This window comes from Andrographis paniculata, unplaced genomic scaffold (genome assembly GCF_009805555.1).
Source record: "Andrographis paniculata isolate CXL003 unplaced genomic scaffold, ASM980555v1 Contig86END, whole genome shotgun sequence".
NCBI classification, from domain to species: domain Eukaryota; kingdom Viridiplantae; phylum Streptophyta; class Magnoliopsida; order Lamiales; family Acanthaceae; genus Andrographis; species Andrographis paniculata.
In genome coordinates this window covers 4423406-4448218 of record NW_026137624.1, presented here as the reverse complement: position 1 = coordinate 4448218, position 24813 = coordinate 4423406, and the positions used below count along the sequence as shown (strand labels likewise).

The 24813-nt window shown below is 28.8% G+C and overlaps 2 protein-coding genes across 5 annotated transcripts; both read left to right on the top strand.

The window, feature by feature from the left end:
- Nucleotides 1–5405: 5405 nt before the first annotated feature.
- LOC127241951 (BTB/POZ domain-containing protein SR1IP1-like) lies at nt 5406–8057 on the top strand. Of its 4 annotated transcripts, XM_051261251.1 has the most exons (7): nt 5406–5561; nt 5676–5753; nt 5830–5917; nt 6018–6087; nt 6204–6779; nt 6842–7369; nt 7438–8057. In XM_051261251.1, exons 3-7 carry the CDS (start codon nt 5865–5867, stop codon nt 7846–7848), a joined length of 1638 nt encoding a protein of 545 aa, XP_051117208.1. In that variant the 5' UTR covers nt 5406–5561; nt 5676–5753; nt 5830–5864; the 3' UTR covers nt 7849–8057. The 4 variants fall into 4 exon arrangements, with proteins under 4 accessions (XP_051117208.1, XP_051117206.1, XP_051117207.1 ...); XM_051261249.1 differs by having other exon boundaries at nt 5676–5917; XM_051261250.1 differs by having other exon boundaries at nt 5412–5561; nt 5681–5917.
- An 11097-nt stretch (nt 8058–19154) lies between these two features.
- On the top strand, nt 19155–24624 carry LOC127242002 (casein kinase II subunit alpha-2-like). Its single transcript, XM_051261331.1, has 10 exons — nt 19155–19594; nt 19686–19815; nt 20659–20853; nt 21386–21543; nt 22558–22648; nt 23463–23528; nt 23710–23792; nt 23877–23940; nt 24026–24094; nt 24283–24624. Exons 1-10 carry the CDS (start codon nt 19251–19253, stop codon nt 24337–24339), a joined length of 1257 nt encoding a protein of 418 aa, XP_051117288.1. The 5' UTR covers nt 19155–19250; the 3' UTR covers nt 24340–24624.
- The last annotated feature ends 189 nt before the right edge of the window (nt 24625–24813 follow it).

The following is a 24813-nucleotide window of genomic DNA, read 5'->3' as shown; positions in this document are numbered from 1 at the left end:
TGCGAATAGCATATATTATAAGCTAGTTATATAAAATTTAATTTTATTATTATATGATAATTAAATTTTATTTAGTATATCGAATATCTTTTTACATAGTCATAAAAAAATTTAAACTCAAAATTTACAAAACTCATAAAATACAATAAATAAATTTAAATATAATTTTATTTTAAATTAAAATCAATAAAAAATAAAAAAAATTAATATATGGTAGACACGCAAGACTCAAAATCTAGTGCTATAGAGCGTCAAAGTTCGAGTCCTTTCCAAGACGTAATATTGAGAATGCTTATTGAATTAGAATAAATTCGGCAAAGACTCTGACATGGAACTCGTTGAATGTGTCAGTAAAGACAAAAACTCTGAAGTCATTGGAATCAAACTCGTTAAGTTCTTAGGAAATCTTGATCATATGAGAAAGAGATAAATAGTCAATTTTAAAAGAACTTATTGTCAACCTCTTTCACATATGAATCTATCTGATTCAGAACGGAAAACTTGCATCAGTATCTCAATTTACGAAGGAGATTCTTATTTCTACGAATGGTACTTCGAACTTGAAACGAATATGAAAAAATTAACGATATTTCTTTATCTTTTGAGTTGTTCTGCCGGTTCGGTCGCTCAAGATCTTTGGTCTCTCTTCGGACTCGGTTAAAAAAATAGGATAACTTCTTATGGACTCGTTGAGAATTATTCGGATCTAATTCGAAAAAACCCGCTATTAAAAAGAATAGCAGAATGAGAATAGGACTAGAATTTATACATTGATTTTTTTTTTTAACCCATATGCATCAAAGGTCTATGTACGGTATAAATTTTAAAATTATTAATATTTTTTTAAAAAAAATTAGAAAATATAAGAACCTATTTTAAATTTTATTAATTGCTAATATACTTACTATTAATTATGAAATTAAATAATTAAAAAAATGTTAAATTAATTTTTAAATTATTAAAAAGAATGAAAATTGAAAATATTACAACTCATTTTCAATTTCATTAATTACTATTATATCACCATTAAATACAAATTTAAAAGATTAATTTTAAAATTAATAAAAAATAAAAATAATAATAAAATAAAAGTTTTGGAATCGCGGGACTTATCGATATCTTTTATATATAGATATAGTTTATATATTTTCTCCTTTAAAATTCATTCTATTTGAAATAAAATTTGTTATTTAATTGTAATAATTTTAAAAAATTCATTCATCATTACACCAGAAAATTAGGCTATAGTGCGGTAAAAAAAACAATCACGATTTTAATACAAATTGGTGACTTTTTACAAAAGTCACGAAAAAATATATGGAACCATTTCCGTAGAATTTTGCTGGTGACTTTTTCTTAAGTGGTGACATTTCTGTGACTATAAGTTATAGAATAATATCATAACATATCCGTGACTTTATATAGCAACAGAAGCTGCAACAAAATTTCGTAAATATTTTATAATAGTGACATTTTCGTGACAATAAGTTACAAAATAATACTATTACACCTCTGTGACTTTATATTAACGAAAGTTGTAACAATTCCGTGACTTTATATTTTTTTTAAAAAATATAATTATATTATAATTTTTGTTCAATGCAACCATACACGATTATTTTTTTTTGGAATTACTTCGTACTACAATATTTTTGAACCAAGGACCTTATAGTTATTTTTTAATTTAATCTGCAAGTCGAAGGGTTTCGAACTAGTGACCTTGTATAGTTATTAAATACTTACATGACGTGTCATGCCAATTTAGCTATCTAAGTATTAATTTTTGTTTGTTATTATATTTTAACTATATAAATATTATTGATTATAAATTTATCTTTTAACAATAAATACATATTTATTTAATATATCATCATGAATTTTTAACAAAAAATTGAATAGCTACGAACGATATTGAATAAAGATATTGAAGATGATTTTATTATTTTGTTATTATTTTGAATATTTACGAACGATAATAAGAAAAATTTATAGTTGTTTTCGTTACTTATGTTGTGACATTTGATTCTAAATCACGAAAATTATACTACGACAATATCTGTAATAATTTAAAATGTTGCAAATATTTTGGTTATTTTTTTCGCAACTTGAAATAGTTAAGAAACAATTTAGTGTCAACTTTTATGACGAAATAGTCAAAAGACACGGAATAGAAATATCTTGGACATTTTCGTTACATAAACCGTTATTTTAAATAGTCACGGAAACTTGTTTGTAGTTTTTTCTGCAAATATTACTTACGGAATAGTCAAAGCAAAAAAGTTGTAACATAAATTTGTCACGAAATTATTTTACGTGACTTTTAATTGTCACGGATTAAAATTTGCAACAAATTTCCGCAATTATCAACAATTTTCCTAGTAGTGATTCATATAAAATATTTAATCAAATAATTATTTTCATCTAAAAATATTTATATAAAATTATAGATAATATCTTTGTATATAATGTAGCATTTAATCTAATGAAAAATGACGAAAATTTTGAACTTAGATCAGTTTATGAACGTCGGAAAAAAAAAATATTGGTCAAAATAGAAAAATGCGATTTGGTCTGAATTAAATTCACCGAAAAAATACTACTCTCCCCCTCCGGCTCTAGGGGTCTCATTTATCTTTTTGTGTCATTGTAGTTAACATTAAAAATATCCTTATATGTTTGTAATTTTTCACAAATATCATTCTAATAGTATTATAAGACACCGATAGAAGTATTTTTGTCATTTTTTTTTTAATTTTACTATGTTTTCATATAATAATTAATATTCAAAAATAAATACGAAAAAATAAATGAGACCCGAAGAGCAGGACACAGAAGTAGTACTATTTATAATTACATTTCATGCCAAAAAAAAAAAGAAAGAATTATCAAAAGGTCTTATTTATTATTTTGTACATACACTCTTATTAAAGATATATGCATATATTTGAAAAAGGAAAAAAAAAAAAAAAACAAAAACAAAAACAAAAACAAAAACATGCCCCAAATGTGACAAGACTTGAACATCCATTAATTGTGTTCCCTGGTAATTAATTCATTCAGTGTTAGGTAGTCCACTGAAATAAAATAAAATCTAATCCATATGATATGCGATATTGAGAATAGTCTCTATCAAACTCCAATTATTACTTATTTTTTTTTATAAATATTACCTTTCATCATTCAAATATATGTTTTTTTTTGTTTTTTTTTTATTATTAAAAAATATTCTCGTTTTTTTTAAGTAAAAAAATAATATATTTTTTTATTTTTTACTATAAAAGAAAAAAATAATCATTATTATTCATTTTTATTAAAAACTCGTGTTCGATCAAATAAGCACACGTTTGCATAGCGAATAGAGTACATTTTATCATTAAGTTAAAAAGCTGAAAATATGATGCTTTATCTTATTAACGTTTGATTTTGGTCTTACCCTATTAATTTGTTTGTTTGTTTTTCATAAAACCATATAAAACCATATATATACATTTAATTATTAAAAATAATAATTTAAAATATTAACTTAAACATTTATTTATATCATATTATTTCAATTTAAAATTTTAATAATAAAATCTATATGTAAAAGATTGATGGCTTTGTCGTTAGTAGCATTGAGGTAAGTTTTAAATATTATCAGATAATATTTAAATAATACTCTCTTCGTCTCAAACATTCTACAATATTTTTTTTTATTTGTCCCAAACTCACTGCAACATTTTCAAATTTAAAAATAATTAATAATATTTTTATACATATATTAATATACACTTCACTTTATCATATCACATTACTCAAATAAAAAAAATAAATAATTATTTCTCCCTCCAAATATTGCGCAGTGTTTGGGATGGAGAGAGTATATAATTTATATTATATAATATAAATTTAATATATAAGCTGAATTCAAAGATAAATAGTTCACATAATATATCAATATTAACCTAAGCACATATTACACATTGGTACATTATAGACCGATCATACACAATTTATATTAGTAAAATATATTATAATGCAGAGTATTATAAGCTCCGATGCCTTCAGGTCACCTGCCACATATGATTTGCCCAGTGTAACTTGTTTGTAAGACCTAATTTGCAGGGTATTAGGTCCAGTCAGAGATTTATCTAATGCCTACTTTCAGGTAGCGACTATAAAAAATATATATATATATTATAATGCAACTTGTTAATACTCCATTATAGTAATCTTCATAGTTTATGTTATATAAGCATATTTGACATGTTAATGCACTAACTATATATTTTCTCTCAAATTCAAATTTATTTGCATTTTTTTTTTTAATTGTCATGTAAATTTATTTTTATTTTTTTTTAAGTAAAAAATACCACTAGCTCTTATTTACTCGTGTTTGTTTGGGGGTTTGGATTTTTTTATTGGAATTTGAATAGTTGTATGATGTGATATAAATAGGTGTTGATGTGATATTTTGAATATAAAATTGATTTTTAGTATAATATAAAAAATAAAAAATAGATATTTGATTTGATATTTTTTAGAAAAAAAAAATTGGATGAATGGTGTAAATCCAATCCAATCCCCAAACAAACAAACCCTTATTGGCCTCGTTAACACCACAATAGGTCCGTTATTAATTTATGCAAGCCAAATATTTTTATTATTTTATATGTATTTGTATCATATATATATATAATATTAATATTGAAAAATTTATGAAATTTATATTTTCTTTTTGGAAAGAAAAAAAGTAATGTTACGGTGTATTTCTGTCCATTCCAAATTAAATTTTATATTATTTGAACTATGTATTTTTTAAAAAAAAGTATATATTTTTTTTTTATAAAATATTTTTATATATAGGGTGTGTTTGTTTCGGAGGTTTGGATTTGAGTTGGGATTTGAATAGTAAAAATTTTGAATTTGAATAGTTGTATGATGTGATATAAATAGATATTGATGTGATATTTTGAATGTAAAATTAATTTATAGTATAATATAAAAAAATAAAAAATAGGTATTTAATTTGAAGTTTTTTAGAAAAAAAAAGAAATAAATAGTGTATTTAAAATCTAATCCCAAACAAACACACCATACTTAATTCAAACTAAAATTTTTCAAAACCCATCAAAACATACACACCTTAACAATGGAGACAACCGATGCCAAATCGTGTGCTGTGCAACGCCAAAAAATTGGCGTTGCTTCTTTTTTTTTTTTTATAATTTTTTTAAAAAATTTTTAAAATTATTTTTTATTTTTCTAAATTAAAAAGAAATGGTTTAAAATAATAGAAAAAATCGAATATTTGAAGAATAATAGTAAAAAATTAAATTATGATTGAAATAAAATTAATGTAGCAACTGCATATTTATAGTTGAAATTTTATTCCCAAATTGAATTAGTACGTGGAGCAAAGCAAACAGTTATGAGCGTCACAACAAATCCATTAATCACAGTTCCTCCCAATAATGGAAATTGCTCTCTTCGATCGAATCTCCACCAACACCAATTGAATCATCTCCTCTCCGACGATGAACAGCCAGCGTGATTAATCTAATGTCCAAACAATTTCCAAGGTACGTAATATTTGATTTCATTGGATTCGAATTTTTTGCCCTAATTTTGTTGGATGGAGGAACTGTCGTTGTCGTCATCTGCAAACTGTTCATACCTGTCCTTTGATTTGATAGAGAAGAACGCGGTCAGAACCGGTTGTTTTCTAGAGCGTGGCCATGAAAGTGGAATTCGATACAGGAATATTTATTATTGTACTTTCGCCTCCTCAATTCACGTTATAGTGTCCATTAATGAGCTGAGAGTGAGCTCCAATTATTGAAATGGCAGAGATCGACTCTGATCGGAATCGGAGTGCTTTGGAAATGTCCTGCAGAAAGGAACTGCTCTCCGACGCCATGAAGAGGACTAGCGAATGGTTTGCTTTTTCCTTTAAATTTTTCACAAAATTGCTTTCTGCGAAATACCTAATTTCACGAAATTTTCAAATTGAATATCCTCTCGATGTTTTCTGTCAGGATTCTTTCTCTCGAAATCCCTAGCGACATCACCGTCAACGTCGGGGGAACTTCATTTGCTCTGCACAAGGTAGAACTCAAATAACTGCTTCCATGGCATATCTTTCAAATTTTGTTTTCTAGCAATCCATAGTTAATAACTTCAAGTGTTGATTGATTGATGACTCTGTACACGAATTTGATCAGTTTCCTTTAGTTTCGAAATGTGGATATATAAGGAAGCTAGTCACGCAATCCTCCGGTGTTGTTGATTGTTCTGTTCTTGATATCCCCGACGTCCCCGGCGGGGCTGCCGGGTTCGAATTTGCCGCCAAATTTTGCTACGGGATAAGCTTTTCGATCGCCGTAGATAACGCTGCAATGGTTAGATGTGTGGCTGAATTTCTCGAGATGACGGAGGAATACGGACCGGGGAATTTGATTGTTCGAACTGAGGAATTTGTAAACGACGAAGTTTTGAAGAGTCTAACAGGGGCGGTGTCGGTTTTGCATTCTTCTGAAAGGTTTATTCCGATGGCGGAGAGGGTAAATCTCGTGAGCCGGTGCGTGGACACGGTCGCGTTCTTGGCATGCCAAGTCAGCCAATTTGTCGGCATGGAAGACATGGCTTCATCCGGCGCAAAGTCGTGGGCCAAATGTTTGATTGTTTTACGAATCGATTTCTTCCGGAGGATTGTCGTCGCGATGATCGCGAGGGGGTTAAACGAGCGCGCGCTCATTCTTGTGCTAATGCTCTATGCTCGGGAATCTCTACGAGACTTGGTGAGTATTGTCGATTAAAAATGGAATGAATCGTCTATTTTCTCTGATTCTTACCGTTGCAGGAAGTGTCCGGCGAGGCTAAAAACAACGAGAACGATCGTAAATACTCGCATGAGAAAAGGGTTGTTTTGGAAACTATAGTAAGCCTTCTTCCGAGGGATCGGAACACGGTTCCTGTCACGTTCCTTTCGACGCTGCTTAGAGCTGCAATGTTCGTAGAAACAACCGTCGCTTGCCGGCTCGACTTGGAGAAAAGAATCGCAACGCAGCTCGACAACGCTTCGCTCGAAGACTTACTATTTCCTGCGAATTCGATTACCGATGACACATTGTTCGATATCGAGACAGCGAAGCGAATAATGCTCGATTTTTTGGAATTCTATGTAAAACCGAATGAAAAGGGCTTTCATTTTCCGCCTTCGCCAAGCGCGATCGAACAAGCAACCCGGCTAATGGAGAATTACCTTACCCACGTTGCTTCCGATCCCAATTTATCGGTTTTAGAGTTCGTCAGTCTCGCCGAGGTTATCCCTCGCCAGCACCGGTGGAGACAAGACGGGATCTATGGAGCCATCGACGCCTACTTTAAGGTTGTTCGATTTTTTCTTGTCGAGTTTTTATTCGATATAAATTTTACGACGTGTTCTTGATCTTACAGGCTCACCCGGCATTGAGCGATACGGAAAGGAAGAAGGTGTGCAATGCAGTCGATTTCGAAAAGCTTTCGCCCGAACCTCGAGCTCATGCGGAGACCAACGACCGGCTTCCCGTCGAAACGATCGTTCGATTGATTTGTCATGAGCGACGACATTCTCGGGAATGGTTGGATGATGAGGTTCTTGGTTCCCCCGGTCCTCGTCTTGCGACGGACGAGGCGTTGCGACTGGAAAACCGGGAGCTGAGAATGGAGGTTGTGGAGATGAAGAGAAGGTTGAAGGAGATGGAGAAGGAGAAGTCGTGTAATGAAGTTGGTGTTGTGCATTGGAAGTCATTTGTAAGTTCGATTTCGAGAAGGTTTAGCAAATTTGTTGTTCGGGGGAATGGAAATGGAAATGGCAATGAGCCGTAGGGTATGTTTCTTTTGGCCAAAATTTCAAATTTTTATTATTTGGTCTATGCGTTTTTTTGAAAAAAAATATAATTTTTTCTTTCATAACATACATTATTTTAATATTAAACTCAAATCAATTTTTTTTCAAATTCATCTAAAGAAACATATCCAATGTTTATCAAATTTTTTTCAAATCCATCTAAAGAAACATATCCTACGTTTTTTAAAGTTAGATCATAATTATTGTTATGTTCATTTATGTATATCGATATAAGTGTAGACCTGAAGCCGTTGGAATTTAAACTTATAATCCTTTCTATCCTTTTACTTTTTTTATCAATTTTTTTTTATCCCATTTTAAAATATTTTTTTCCTACTAAAAAGGAAAAAGGTGATGGTACAGTAATACCAAAATATCTTTTAATTTTTACTTAAATTACAAATATACCATTATACGTACAATTACTTTATACATAAAGTCGAATGATAAAAATATAAAAAATTGTTACATATTTTTATTAATTAATAAAATAATATTATTTTTTAATATACTATAAAACCTCAAAAGACTTATTTGATTTGAGACCGAAAGAATATATTATATATTAAAAAGAAAAAAGTTATAAGATTTTACGTACAATTAAATAAAATAAATATAAGATAAATTTATTTAACATTTAATTAAAAAATAAAATACTACCTCCGTGCCATGAAATCAACACCATTTTGATTTATGCACGTAGGTTTTTTAATATTAATATTATATTGGTTTATAATAAAAAAGACAAAAATATTTTTATTAGATTCTGTGATATAAAAATAATGATATTTTAGTAATATATTGGAAATTGTAAGGATATTAATTATGTTAAGTATGTAGTACAATTATTAAATTATAAAATAATATCTTGTTTCGAGACGAACAAAAATAAAAATGTGATATAATATGTGGGACGAAGAGAGTACTATTATTTACAAATACAATATATACATACTTACATAATAAATATAGTAATATCATTCAGGTCGGATTGGAGTTAAGATAGGCAACAATGAAATATTCTATTCCATTGTGGAAAATTTAATTGAAATACAACACAAGACTATATATATATATATATATATATGTGTGTAAAATTAGTTGAGAACAAAAATACTATATCAATCCGGCTCTAAGGGTCTCATTTACTTTCTTTGTTTGATTTTTTAATATTAATTAGGCTAAATTGCACAAAATCCATCCGTAGTTTCACGTAATTGTGCCAAATCCTCCATACTTCTAAAACTGCATCAAACTCTCTCGTGGTTTCTTAAACTCTGCGTCTAATTCCCTCGGTGGTCCTTATTTTACGGTATTTGACCTAAATGCGCCCAAACTTCGAATAAATTTTAGAATCTCAATTGATGAATCACTAAAATTACAAATATATATTTTTCTTATATTTAACCTAAAAAATAGTAAAAATAAACTCTTAAAATCTGAGAAAAATAACTAATTTTTTAGTATATTTACTCTTTTTAGGCTAAATATAAAAAACAAAAAAATATATTTGTAACAGTAGAGATTTAGAAAATAATTTATCGAAAAAAAAGGTGAATTAAAGTTGGAAATAGAATTCCAATAAATCTGAGAAGACCCGTGAAATTCCAAGAGCAATGGGTAGTTTGTTGTTTTTTTTTTTGTTATTTATTATTATTATTATTATTATTATTGTTGTTGTTGTTGTTGTTGTTGTTTTCTTTACATAGTAAAATTTAATATATTAATCACCATAACAAAGATGAATTTTGCTATTTATTTCAGAAATTAAGGATGAAAGCGAAACATGTCAAGGGCGAAAGGAATTCGCAATTACTGTACAAGAACAAATCTATTTTTTATCTAATGTAAGTTACAGTAGAAACAAACCAAACTACGGATCTCGATCCAAATCTTTAAATATCCTCCACAACCACAAAAGACCTCACGACGGTCGTTTCAGCTTCTTTTGCCGGCAGATGTTCGCCTGAGCCACCACTAAAGTGACGTCGTATTGCACAGTGATGTTGCTATTCCTCGGCGCTGGAGAAACCTTCGTCTAGGAAAAATTACTGAATTCTTTCCCCAAAATTAAAGAATTAAATAAACGCGCTACCAAAAGACTCTCAATTACACAACCGCCGGAGCTCCATTTCCCCTTATTGTTTTTAAGATAACAGATTAAAATAATCGAACGAAGAAGAAATAAGAAAAAATAGGAAGAAAATGATGAAAATGGTGAAGCAGAGATAGAATGAGTTTATTAATATTTGATGATATTTTTGTAATTTTAAGCACTGGTATATCAATTTATGTCCAAAAAATTGCAGTTTGAGCGCGTGAAATGCAACCACAGTTTGAAGGGTTTTCAGCAAATTCAAGAAACACAGGGAGAATTTTTTGCTATTTTGATAAAAAAAAAAAAAAAAAAAAAAAACTCAAGACAAGAAAAAACTGAAAAAACTAAACTAAAGTAAAACTAAAATGAGGAAACTGAATGACAAGTTGAACAGAAGAATTGAAGTTGTTTCCACATAGTAAAGACTGAATTTGAGCTATTAAATAAAATTATATTTGATGTTTATTATTTTTTTTTTGTCTTTATTCATTTTTCTTTATGGATGCAACGTGTATATAGTTACATAGATAATTAGGAGGTAATACATATGAAAGAATTATATATAATTGTTAAGATGATTTTTTTATAAATTTGAATCTTTATATATTCCAAACTTATAACTTATCTTTAAACTATTCATAAATTAATGAAATTGACACGTAAGAAATTATTACTGTTACAGAATTATTTAATTTTAAATTTCAAATTATAAAATATTACAAAAATAATTAGATGGATACTTCTATTCCATATAATTATTTAGTTTTGAATAATCATTTTTTTTTTTCTGAATTTTTGCAGACGATTATCGAATTTTAATTTATGAACAATGATGATACTAAGGATTATTTGTTTTTCAATTTTTAATATATGTTGATATTATGAGTTATAATAGCTAATGTTCAAAATATAAAAATTATCATTGCAGTTTTTCTTTCTACCATTTGAATTATAATATACGGATGAAATTAATGTTTAAGATTTTCTTCAAATAATTTTCTTACTTTATGAATAATGATTGTTTTTATTGCAATTTTCTTAGTGTTTTGAAACAATATCTCCAATGTGAGGTTTGCTTGTTTTATTTTGATGTTTTGACTATCCGTTATATATATATATATGAAGTTTGTGTTATTTATTTGAATACTCTATTCATTCATTTATTTATCCATACAATTTTTTACTGACTATTCATTCACTCATTATAAAAAAACTAAAGTATTTAGTTTCTAATAAAAGTAATCGAGAAACTTCACTAAAATTTAATAGTATGTTATTGACTAACATAACTCTTTTGTCGCTCCAAATTTTTGGAAAATAAAATAGAGATGGAGAATATTAGTCAGAATCATCGTCACTCTTTTGAGACATTAATTTTTGGAACTAAAAAAAATGAATGATAGGTGAATAATTCGTCCTAAAGCCAACAACAATTTTACAACTACTTGTTTGAACAAATATAAAGTATTTTTTCCCAATGTCAACAACAATTTTACAACTATTTGTTTTAACAAATACAAAGTACTTTTTAAAAGACTTAGCACCGTCAATATTACAGTTGCAGCAACACAATCGAGATTCAATAACCCAAATTCAAAAGCACAAAAACTTCAAATTACAGTATAAATTATCTTGTATCGACTCAAATCAGATGAGAAAAGAACAAAATCACATATGTTTTCCTAACAAAACCATTGTAAAGATGTGAAAAATAGGAAGAAAAAATAACAAAAAAAAAAAACACGTAATCGGATCACCGAACATGGGCGAGGCGATAAAAAAAATAAGGGAAATATAAATTGTGCGGATGATTGTCTAATTGAGAGAGAGAGAGGGAGATGGAGGATTGCTAGCAAGAATTGCAAGACTTGGAAGCCAGACTTCCCTCCCCTTTATTTATTTTTCTCAGTGGACTGAACGATCTGATGAACATGCTGTCAAATGGCAAATCGACTGCACTTATTTGCTTACCTGCTATGCCTTCCTAATAAATACTACAATTCGACATACCTACACATATTATACTTATAAATATATACATACATACATGAGAGCAATTTTCAACAATAGTTCTGGGCAATATATATTTAAATATTATGTTAGACGACTTAATTAATTAATCGTAGTCTATCCACCACTTAGCCTCCGTCAGAGATTGACCAACTCGTACGTAATGTATGCATTCTGCCAACCTAATGCAATAATATTTATAATAATAATATGAAAACTATAGAGAGATAGATACGGTGACATTAATTAATAAGATGTATATATCAAACCAAACACATGATGATTCAAAAACAAAAAAATCAAAATATCAACTTTGCATCATTTTATTTTTTTTAAATCATAATGCCAAAGAAATAAAAAATACACAAATTTCTTTAACTTCAATCCACAATTCATAGTTATTCATGGAGGTCCAATTTCCAAATTTCCACGGTAGAAATCACAAACCAACACATGACAAAAAAAAAAAAAAAAAATTAGACTTAAACATAGATAAACAAGCAAGAAAATTGAAACAAAGTTCAAAACCGACAAAAACTTTCAATAAAATTATGTAAAACCCTTTGAAATCAAGGATAATCTACAAAGAAATGATGTACATTCAGAGATAACAATTATCAACAAAAGCAGTAAAATCACAAGACAAAAATAAAAATTAAACCTAAGAAAAGTTAAAAAGAAAAAAGTCGTTGACGTGGTGTGGTTACCAACAAATTTCAAAGCTCAAGATTTGTAGACATCCATCTAATAACCGCTTGAAACCTAAAAAACTTCCCACGGGCTTTTTTTTCTCAAATAGTACCTCACAAATCCCTCATCCGTGAGTGGAACCTAAATTTCGGAACAAAAATGTCAACGGCAGCACTCCGACCATCCCCGCTACAATAGCTACCGGCACTAGCTCCTGACCAGCTGTCTTTATCTCAATCTCCACTCTACACTCAAATCCGCAGGAAAAATGGGGTGAAATTGAATCAACACGTCAATTCGTGATGATCCACAGGAAAAAATTAAAACATCAAAACGGAGAACACATCAAAATCTATAGAAATATAGAGAAGAAAAAAAAATACGAATTTGAATGGATATTAGACATAAAAAAAAATAAAGAAAAACAAAGAAGCAAAAAAGATGAACCACCGCCACCATCTTCGCTGCCCATCACAAGAATCGATCGAGCATAAAAATTGAAGAAAAAGATTAAAGCTATGACAGTCAAATGTTGACACTTCTTTCTCGGTCAATAATTGTGACCATTATGGTGTTTATTGAAATATTAGTACTAATAGAAAGAAAATTTAAAAACTATGTTGGTTAGTAATAAATTTTACAGACAAATTTTACAAAATTAAAGAAATATTAGTATTAATAGAAAGAAAATTTAAAAACTATGTTGGTTAGTAATAAATTTTACAAACAAATTTTACAAAATTAAAGAAAAACGATTAAAGATAAGGACAAAAAATTGATTACCATGTTATTGTCTAAGTCTTAATTTTTAAATTTAATTATAAGTTGTTCTTAGCATACACCATGTCTCAAAAAATCTGCTATGAAATATTATAAAATATAATATAAAATATTTAAACTATATAATTGCATTACTTTTCTTATTTTAGCTCCTGAATCAATAATTTTTTTAACATTAGACCATTGACTCAATCCATTAAAAAATCTAAGAAAATTTTAGAAATTAAAAAATATATCATATCAACAAATTCTGTTTATAAAACACAACATAAAACTGTATTTGCTCATTTATTGTATTTTTCACCAGCATAGATCAAGTGTTGATAAATTTTAATTCAGCAACTTGCTTAATAATTTATAATTAATCATTTTTAATTAATATAATTAAATAATACAATTAATATAAATATAGATAATTAGTTTTGAACTATTGAGCACCATCTGATCCGTAGAGTATATTTTCACAAGAATCTCAATGTCAACCAATTTAACAACACATGTCAACCAATTTAACAACACAAATCTTCACAAGGAATATAGGATTGATATTTTAAAAAATATCAAACCTCTTATATTAAATTAAAAGTCATAAATAATGAAATTTAGACAATACAGTAAACTATAAGCGACATAAACAATAAAAACTAAAAATAGTAACCACTAAATTAAAATAAACAACAAATCTTATCAAATGCTAAATAAGAAAACTTCATTTTCAATCGACGAACTTATTATTCTACATAACAAACTATAACTAATAATAATATAAATATAACTAATACTACAAATAAACAGATAACAAAACCTCGTTGTATATTGAAAAATTGTCCATATAAGTAGGATTTATTAATTGCAGCTTCATAGAAAACTTATAAATAAAATCTTATTAATCTAAAAAATAAATAACTATATTAAAATTGAATTAATATATTAAAAATTTATTCATTTTAAAATACTTTTTCAGTATGAATAATTTCATCTCGAAATAGTTTTAGTTTTAATATTTCATTTTCTAAAAGATCAGCAACAAGAGAAAGCAATTCATCCAACTTAGATTATCTATTGTCTTACATTTTAAATTTTCTCATTTAATTCACATGCTTCACATATCAGAAAATTCAACTTTAAAATTAATATATCTTTCTTGCATTCATAGACTTATTTTGAATTTTTAACATCATCGAATGAAGACAAAATATTTTTAGTTTCATACAAATATATTTTCAATATTAACTTTAAATCCAAATATTAACTTCAACCACATAAATTAAACAATAAATCTAAATTATAGTCTATTTGGAATATAATCTCAATAGTATCATAGTTTATATGTTAAAATATATGAATATCTACACACACTAGCTAGGTAAGTATAGGGATGAAGAAATTAATTATAATATCGATCTGTTATTGTATCTTCTGCACAACACTTAACATTCAAAGTTAAAATTTCAAATCGCATACCATTTCATCCCCATCCGAAATCGCTTTATCTGAGATTGTCACCGGTCACCCTCCCCCACCCACACTCCAATTGCCACAAGTCGTTTGGCACCTTCTCCTGCCTCACAGTCATACGCAATCTGTTCATATATTTTTTGGTTTATATTTCTTTCTTTCTCATTTTTTGTTTTTGAATCCTTAGTTCATAAACCGTTTCATTTATATTTCTTTTTATTACAATATGAGTGAGGGATTAGTAAATAGAAAATAATAAAAATAGCGCATTATGCAAAATAAAAAATTAGAAAGGGATGAGGCTTGTGTTTAATTTATGTCATTGAAAAATAAGAATAATATTGCACATTTTTTAATTTTTGAAATCATTCATGAACCATGATACGTATTAATACATTGTATCTATATACAAGTGTAGTTACATAAATAAATGTATTCAATTTATAACTAGTAGATTGGTAGTCTAACATTATATAATGAAAATGTAATATGATAGTATCATTGTTAATTTGTTATTTATATGTTAGATCATTGTTATATTTGTTTTTATTTGCTTCAAGTTTGACATTGTAAGCTTGAAAGAAACATTATTAGAAAAATGTCAGAACTTGCTATTATTTTTGTTTGCTTTGTGATTAATCTTTTGTTTACTAATAATTCATATATTTTTTTAGTTGCATTATTTATTAATCTTTTTTTTAGAATGAAATATGATTTTTTTTTAGGTTCTTTACCAATTACAAATATTGAGATACCTTATGAGTACTTAAACCGTAAGAGAGAAGAGGTGATTTAACAAAACCCTTATTGCTCCTAAACAAAGGAGTCAATATTAATTGCTTTGTGAAAAAAAAGAATTTGAACATTAAACGATGGAAGTTAGCAATCAATCGGGATATATAAATATTGTAAAGTTGAGGTTTTCTTTACTTATGAAACTCCAAATCGGTTGAAAAAACTATTTGATGAAAATGTATTATGTGAAGGATATGAAAATGAAGAAAAATAATGTGTTTTGACGAATGATTCTCTAGGGATAGAACAAGAAAGTTCGTTAGTTTCACATTCATTTAATAAAAAAAATATGTGTATTAAACTTTTTTTTTCTTATTGTCAATAGTAACATATTTTATATTATTTAATTTATTTATTGTAAATAGTAATATATAATATATATATTTAATTGTTTCAAAAAAGAAGTGCATCGAAGCTTGTGGAGTATGTGATTTGTGATGAAGTATCATTTCAAGCCGAAGAGAAGAAATTCATAAATATTATGCATTAGTTACAATTAATATTTAGGCTTTCCAATCGATGAAATGTTGTGTTCATGGTTTACTATTTATTCTTAAAAGAAAAAATATAAACTAAAACTTACAATTAATTATAAATAGTGAGCATCACAATTGATACTGAGCATTCATTCAAAACATAAATTATATGACAATCACTGCTTACTTTATAAATTATATGGCAATCACTGCTTACTTTATAAATAGTAATGAAAATTGCATAAGAGAATCATTAGATTTAAAAAAATTATTTGTCATTTTAGGAAAGAAATTGAAAAAATGGTTGAAATTTATTTGAGAGAGTATGGTATAGAAAAAGTTTTATCAATAGTAGTTGGTAATGCCTCTCATAGTGATACTAGTATTGATTATGTGAAAAGAAAATTGAAAATAAAAAATATGTTGATGTTTGAATGAAAATGCTTGCATTTGAGGCGTTCTATCTCATATTCTTAACTTAATTGTTAAGGATGATTTGATAAAGCTTAATGCATCGATTAAATTCATCAATATGGAGTTGATTTTATGCATTCTTCACATTCAAGATTAAATAAATTTAGGGAATTATCGGTTCTAACTAATTTTTATAGCACATCAACAATACTTTTCGATATCAAAACTAAGTAAAATATTTGATATTTCATTGAAGTATAAAGGATGTTTGATATCATGGTGGAAGAATGAGCACCTTTTATGAAATATTTTTATGAAAAAAATAAAATATATATATATGTATACTATAAGAAAGATTAAGATGAATGAACAACGAAGATTGCAACAATGCAAAAGCTTTTATATATTTTTTTAAAGAAGTTCTACGATGTCATTTTAGAACTGAGTGCATTAAAAACTTCTATTTTACAATTGATTTATCAATCATTGGTTGTATTATAGATTGAAATTGAAAAATTTCCAATGATATTTCAATTCAACACTTACAAAACTACAAAGTTCAATAAAACTGAAATTTAATAAGTATTGGGGGAGTTGAAATAACATTAATTCTGAAGGTTGTGTTCTTTTGTAATTTTACCCTATGTTTTTACTATTCAGATTCTTTTTTTTTTCTCCAAAAATATCACATCAAACAATTATTTTTCTTTTTATATATTATACTATAAATTTATTTTACATTCAAAACATCAATTAAACTCTATTTATATCATATCAAACAAACTATTCAAAATCTAACTTTTTACTATTCAAAAATCCAAAATAAAAAACTAAAATCCACAAACGAACAAACTTAATTTTTATTGCAAATATTGTGGATCCAATAAACAAACTTCAGATGGTTAAAGAGAACATTAAAATATTAATAGGATCTTCTCAAAATATCCGAGAAGTTGTTAATACGGTTAAATTTTTTTTTTATAATTTTTGTGAACAAGAGTATAGAGGAATGAATAAAACTTCAACTGTGGGAGACATAATTTGGAGATAGAGTGCAATAGTGGAGATGATTTTTACCGACGACGATAATTGTTGTGGTCTTTGTGATGAATTGAATGTGTGAATGCACAAAATAAAAAAAAAAAAAATCATCTTGAAGAGATCTCTAATGAAGTTGTTAAATATCTAACCGATGATATTGAGAAACAATTTAATCCGTGTTTCAATCTATTGAAATGGTAGAATGAAAATGAAACTAAATACTTTATTTTTTCAACTATTGCTAAAGATATTTTTGCAATTTCAAATTCAATCGTGACTAGTGAGTCAACTTTTAATTTGGGTAAACGAGTTGTAGATCCTTTTCAAAGTAATTTAAGTTTTAAATTGTAGAAGTATTAGTGTGCAATAGTGATTGATTGAAAACCGATTAGATGAGCTTCTATAAGGATCTAACTGATAATGATCTAAAATTTTTACATAGAAATTGAAAAAATCGAACTAAGTAAGAGAATTAATTACTATTACTATTATGTTTAAGTAATTTTAATTTAAAATTATTTATACTTGTACAATGTATTAATAAATTTTATGTCTCTTTTATAGATACAAAAGATATTCAAAATTCTTCTCTAACTCTGATCCCGGCTAAGGAAAATTCTTATATCTAATAATTTTGCAAGTCTTGTAGGTTTTATGTATTAAGCCTATTAAGATATTTTAATTTTTGGTGGTGAAAAAATTTAATGTATTTGCTTATATGTGATAGATCTGGGCGATGGCTACGATAGCAAGTTGAAATATTTAAATATTTCTTCTTCCAACTAAATTATTTAATATATTTTTTCAAAAATATTAATATATTACACACACTATTATATTATTTACACAATTTTACATAATTAGTAAGTAATTAAAAAATTATTAGTAAATATAATTATGATTTAATAAAAATAATTATATAATTATGATTTAATAAAAATAATTATAGATTAAGATTAATATAACTAAATAGTTTAATTATAATAAAAAAATCATAAATTAAAAAAATTTAAAATATAATTAAAATATATAATTATATATATATTTTTTTTAAAGAAAAGGAAAATAAAAAATGATATAAAATGAACGAAAATAGATTTGGGATAAGAATATATTTTTATTAATAACAATATAAAATTAATAGTGGTGATTGTGGTTGGTTTCAAGTAGAAACCAAATACATTTATTGTAGTTAAGTTGATCCACGTTGAAATTAAAAGGAAAAATTAAAATAAAATTAGCAATTTTTAAATAAAAACTTGCTGAAATGAAATCCCAACCAAAATTATAATTTAAAATATTTGATTTTAACTTAATATTTGAAAAAAAAAAAAAAAGAAAGAAGAAGAAAGAGTTCAGGATAACTTTGTAAGAACCCCACTCGTTAATGTTAGAATTTCTTTTATTATTTTATCACTATTAAAAAAAATAAAAAATAATAAAAAGGAGGGGGGGGGGTGTGCTATACAGGTATCCAAACGACGTCGTTTGAGAGAGACAAAGTGTGAAAAAGAAAAGAGGGCTGTCGATTTGGGGGACTCCCGCAAGCGAAGAAGAATTACAATACGATACAATACAATACACGCACTTTATATTAAGCCTTTGTCTTTTCCATTTGATGGCCGTAAGGCCTCTCCAATTCATCGTTTCTTTCCGCCACCACCGCAGCTCTCCGATTTCCCAACTCCGCCGCGTCGCCTCCCTTCCCCGGCAGCAGAACCTACTCCAGAACGACCCGCCACTGCCGCCGCCGCAGCAGCATCGTCGCCCTCTGCAGCCGCAGCAGCAGTTTTCTTCAATTAGCCACCGTCCATCTTCGACGGTGCCGGAAACGATGGCGCAGAAGATCGGGAAGGCAATTAGGCGGCCGGGGGCGCCGTCCAAGGCGCGCGTCTACTCCGACGTCAATGTTCTTCGCCCCAGGGAGTATTGGGACTATGAGTCCCTCACTGTTCAATGGGGGTACTTAATTAGGGCGTTTTGTTGATTGCTTGTGCTTTTTAGGGTTTGTGCTTCTGTTTGTTTGTTTTTCAGTTTTGATTGGTTGCTGCAGTGAGCAGGATGATTATGAGGTGGTCAGGAAGGTGGGTCGGGGGAAGTACAGCGAGGTTTTCGAGGGAATTCATACCACCAACAACGAGAAATGCGTTATCAAAATCCTTAAACCTGTCAAGAAGAAAAAGGTCTTCATTTTTCAATTTTCTATTAGTTTTATGGTTTGTTGAGACATGGTTATTTACCTTCTATCTGTATGTTATTATTGTACATTTCTGGAACGAAATGTATGTGACCAATTCATGTTGGGGAGTTTGGTTGAGTTAAATTTTGATAGAAGATACAGATGCAGAATAGTAGGTATTCACGTTGTATAACTGAACTTTTCGATGAAATTATACTTTTCCATATGCTATATTGTCCCTTCTGATAAATCTCTAATTGTGGCGATAATTCATCTCCTTGCATTTTGCCTTCAAGAGGCTAGCTTTCGTAGAAATTGGGGCAACCAGTACAGGATTTGGGGGGATAAAAAGTTCATATGATGTTTTGATGTTGTTTGGCATGTTAAGAGTGTTGTTAAGTGCTGAAGTAAGCAAGGAGCTCTTGAATTTGTGACCTTTTATTTGTTCAACCAGTTTATGTATATCGTGGCATCCCTTTTTATGAGATTCAGAGTTTCAGTCTATGGGGTTTTGTATTAAGGCTCCAAGGTATGTCATTTTTGTAAGGCAGATGTCTACAAAGCCGTTTTATGCTATAAGTCTGTATCAAGATTAAATATGCTTTGAGGTGGTTATGTTTAGATATCTCAGTCTCTTTAGTGTTTCTTCATCTATACCTCAAAAGAGACCTTCATGTGGGTGCCTTAAAAATCGGAATATGTGCAGAAAACAGACCAACAACTTTATTGATGCTGTGAATGACAATTCTTTTTTTATTTCTATTTTCCAAGTAATTTCAATTGTATTTCTTTATATTCGATGATTTTATAGTTGATGACTGATAGTGTAAGGCCATTCCTCTTGCAGATCAAGAGAGAGATTAAGATTTTACAGAATCTATGTGGTGGACCAAATATTGTGAAGTTGCTTGACATTGTAAGAGATCAACAATCAAAGACTCCTAGTCTTATATTTGAGCATGTAAACAACACCGACTTCAAAGTGTTGTACCCCACACTTTCGGATTTTGATATCAGATACTACATCTATGAACTATTGAAGGCAAGTCTTTTCCACCAGTTTCCTTTACCTTGTAGGACTTTTGTAGTTTTTCATATCTGTTTCAGAATACAAAGTATAAGTTTACATCATGAATTTTTATTTTTATTTTTATATTTTTCTGTGTGTGACCTGGTGATGAGGCATTGGTGTCCTAATAATTAGGAAGTGAACATAGAGGTCATAGATTCTACCCGGACAAATTGTTCAGCTTGATCAATTCTATTCCATGCATTTGCTAACAGCCTGAAGTCCGAAATTTCAAATTTACATCCGGCTCAGATGATTTCCGGACAAAATAAATGAACGAGGAAAAACTTGGATTAGGAATTTCCACAAGTGCTATTCCTTTTAGTGATAAAATGATCTAGTGTGATTATTTTGTTATTGTTGCTTCAAAGGAACCAAGATTTTGCTCTTCCTTGTTTAGTGTAAATCACTATTAAACCTATTAGGTGTCTTGGAAGTCACATTTGAGGCGATATCATTTTGTTTGTCTGATATTGAATGCTGTGTTCTTCACTTTCATATGTAGGCTTTAGATTATTGCCATTCTCAAGGTATCATGCATCGTGATGTTAAGCCTCACAATGTAATGATAGATCATGAACAACGTAAACTTCGCCTGATAGACTGGGGACTTGCTGAGTTCTACCATCCTGGGAAAGAGTATAATGTTCGTGTTGCTTCTAGGTTTGTCATCTATCCTTAACATTAGCTTTCAATTGTTGCTTCTACTTTGTTTCTACAAATAACTATCCTCATACTAGATTTGAGGTTTGTAATTAATATGGTAGTATTTTTAAGGCTTCTCCATGTGTAGTGATCTGAACTTCATGCAATTTTAGTTGACTATGCCGTTAGGATAATACCTGTTCATTTTTTAAGCTGAAATGAAGTCGTCTCAGGAAGTTATTATTATGGTTGAGCATTTCTTCTTTTATTTTTGTCTTGTTTCACACCAAGGTTAAAGAAATATTTTTCTTTTGTTTTGTTATTTTTTATGTTGAAGACTCAGGCTTGTACTTCGCATCCTTATTTTCATTGGTATTGGAAACAATAATTAAATACTATTTTCCATATATGAGGAGTCACTTATCTCTCTGTGTATGATATATGTGTGTCAGAGTGTGATATATTTCTTATTTGAACTTTTTGTATTGTTAGGTTCGAATTTTAATATAACTGATTACATTTTCATTTTTACCATGGAATATCACTCTAAAATAGATTAATCTTTTATTTTGTTTCTAAGAAAATCAATCTTTTCTTACGGTTAGGCTTTTGTTTTTCTAATAAGGCATGCAAAAGGAACCAGAGGTTCCCCCCTTTGGGGTGCAACCACATCAAAACTATTCCTTAAAACCTTGAACGATGATGTTGTCCGTGGCTCAATAGCTCATGCATTCTTTTGACTTATGTGTAAAAAATACAAGGGATTGTAATTTGGAATCTAATATAACAAGTTGATCTTAAGAATACCCTCTGTATTATTTCCAGATTAGAGTGTAAGACTAAGGCTCCATCCACTAATTTAATTCCTTGGTGATATGTTTATACACAAGGATTAATTAATTCATCCAAGTAAACAGCCTAATAGTCATTTTTCCAGCAGAAGACGTCGATTGAATGGCAAGTTGATGCTATAAGTTGAGTTGATTCTATTGCTTAATGTGCGCTATTCGTAGATTAATTTCCCTTGTGCAGATATTTTAAGGGCCCTGAGCTGCTTGTTGATCTGCAAGACTATGATTACTCCTTGGACATGTGGAGCCTGGGCTGTATGTTTGCTGGAATGGTGCGTGTTTACTTTTACTGTCCTTGAAGCCATGTGTTTATGTTCTATATAAGCTTTCCTCAGCATAGTGACAATGATGAATTTGCTCCTTCGAAGTGCTTCATGTACTTTTTGTGTTTATAAAACATGAATTGAGCGGTTGGTGTGTCTTCATTTTATTAATAGCAGGTATAGTCACCCTGAAACATAATTAAAGAAAATTGGGAAAAAAATTTATCTTGCTAATTGCTATTATGTGGAATATTTTCTACAGTGATTATTGACCACCAGATATATGTAATGTATATAAATTCTTTGTGAGATTGTAGGTTTATGTGTGTTTGGTTAGGAGTTGGGTTTAATGCGATGCATATAAAGTCTTTGTGAAATTGTAGGTGAGTGTGTGTTTTGTTGCTTGTTGGGTTTTAAGTTGGACTGATTTATTTAATCAATATTTGATTTATGATGTAATATATATGATTAAAAAAATTAAAATGTGTTTAAATATTTTTAAAATTATATTTTAATAAAATATATAATATAGATATCATTTTGTAGTTATATTAAAATTTTATATAATAGAAATATATAAAGATCTAAATATTTATTTATGATTAATTTAAATTAATTTTATATCAAATTTAGAGAAATACAGAAATACAAGATTTTGAGTAGATCCTATATGATGTAATATTTAGAAAGAAAAAAATAAAAATTAAGAGCATAGTGTCAACTATGTGCAGTTAAAAGATAGTTTATAATTTTGATGCTCTCCAAGATATGACCAAGTAGTACTACCACAATGATGTTTATTCGGTGGGCTTGTCCTCTACAGATATTTCGCAAGGAACCTTTCTTCTATGGACATGATAATTATGATCAACTCGTCAAGATTGCAAAGGTATTATGAAACACTACTTATAATGATTCAATAGTACCACTACACAGCTGGTATATCTATGTCTGTCAGTTACATCTTAATATATGCATCTAACTTTTTTCATGTTAATTATCTTTATTCCACGTGACTACGTCGAACATCATATAAATCTAAAGTGTGGTAATCATATATTTACGGGCAGGTATTGGGTACAGAAGAATTGAATGCTTATTTGAACAAGTACCGTTTGGAATTGGATCCGCATCTTGCTGCTCTTGTCGGAAGGTATCAAATTCTAGGAGTCTTTTTCCTTCACTATTTTTTGTTTTATTGCTAGTTTTCATTTTCCTTCCTGGCATGCCAATCCAGACACAGCAGAAAACCATGGACAAAGTTTATTAATGCCGAAAATCAACACCGGGCTGTTCCAGAGGTATATGCTACTTGCAAACAGCTCAAATGCAGAATTTGTCGAAAGAGTACAGATTAATATCTATTTGTTTTTTAATCTTTTACAGGCAATTGACTTTGTTGACAAATTGCTGCGATATGATCATCAAGAAAGACCTACTGCAAAGGAAGCAATGGTAAAACTTCAACCTTACTCTCACTTCCATAAATTTGTGCAAAGTTTTTCACGAAATCCAAGACTGTCCATATTTGCTGTAACACTAATCCTCTAGACTCAATTCATCATTTTAAATTGATTTCAAATGTTTAATCACATTTTTAATATGCATTTGATTCAGTTTATTGATGGTGTGTGTGTATGCAGGCCCATCCTTATTTCCACCCAGTAAGGAATGCAGAAGTCCGCAGAAACCGTGGGTAATGAGACTTATTACATTCCTTCGATATCATCGATCCCTATTCATTTTTCATCCCCGGTAATATGCACTTACTGGCTATTATGTTACCCATTGAGTTGTGCCGAAATGTGATCCCCCTACATGTTTAAATTTCTGAATGAAACTTTATACCTTCTTGTCGGCGATTCAATGGTCTTGTTGTCCTTTTTACCTGTGTAAGAGATCATAAATGTTTGCTTTACTTTTCTGCAAATGAAGATCTTGGTTTGCCAGTGAACTAATGAAGTAGAGAATCATATATTTTCAAATTTTAGCAACATAAATATATATATATATGTATGTATGTATGTATGTATCTATCTCAAAGTGTGTAGCACACTTGTTTGATTTTGCTTGATATTTGTCTATTGTTGGCAGAATTTATGGGATTTTCTTTTTGCCTAGAAGATAAGTTTGTTGTTGGATTTTCCTAAAGTGCAATTTAGGTTCACTATTGG

Excerpts from the sequence above, each read along its gene's own strand:
- LOC127241951 (XM_051261249.1), top strand. The coding sequence starts at position 5,823 with ATGGCAGAGATCGACTCTGATCGGAATCGGAGTGCTTTGGAAATGTCC. Across the intron at positions 5,918-6,017 it reads ATGAAGAGGACTAGCGAATG|GATTCTTTCTCTCGAAATCC; the intron begins GTTTGCTTTTTC and ends GTTTTCTGTCAG. Across the intron at positions 7,370-7,437 it reads CCATCGACGCCTACTTTAAG|GCTCACCCGGCATTGAGCGA; the intron begins GTTGTTCGATTT and ends TTGATCTTACAG.
- LOC127242002 (XM_051261331.1), top strand. The coding sequence starts at position 19,251 with ATGGCCGTAAGGCCTCTCCAATTCATCGTTTCTTTCCGCCACCACCGC. Across the intron at positions 20,854-21,385 it reads ACATCTATGAACTATTGAAG|GCTTTAGATTATTGCCATTC; the intron begins GCAAGTCTTTTC and ends TTTCATATGTAG. Across the intron at positions 21,544-22,557 it reads AATGTTCGTGTTGCTTCTAG|ATATTTTAAGGGCCCTGAGC; the intron begins GTTTGTCATCTA and ends TCCCTTGTGCAG.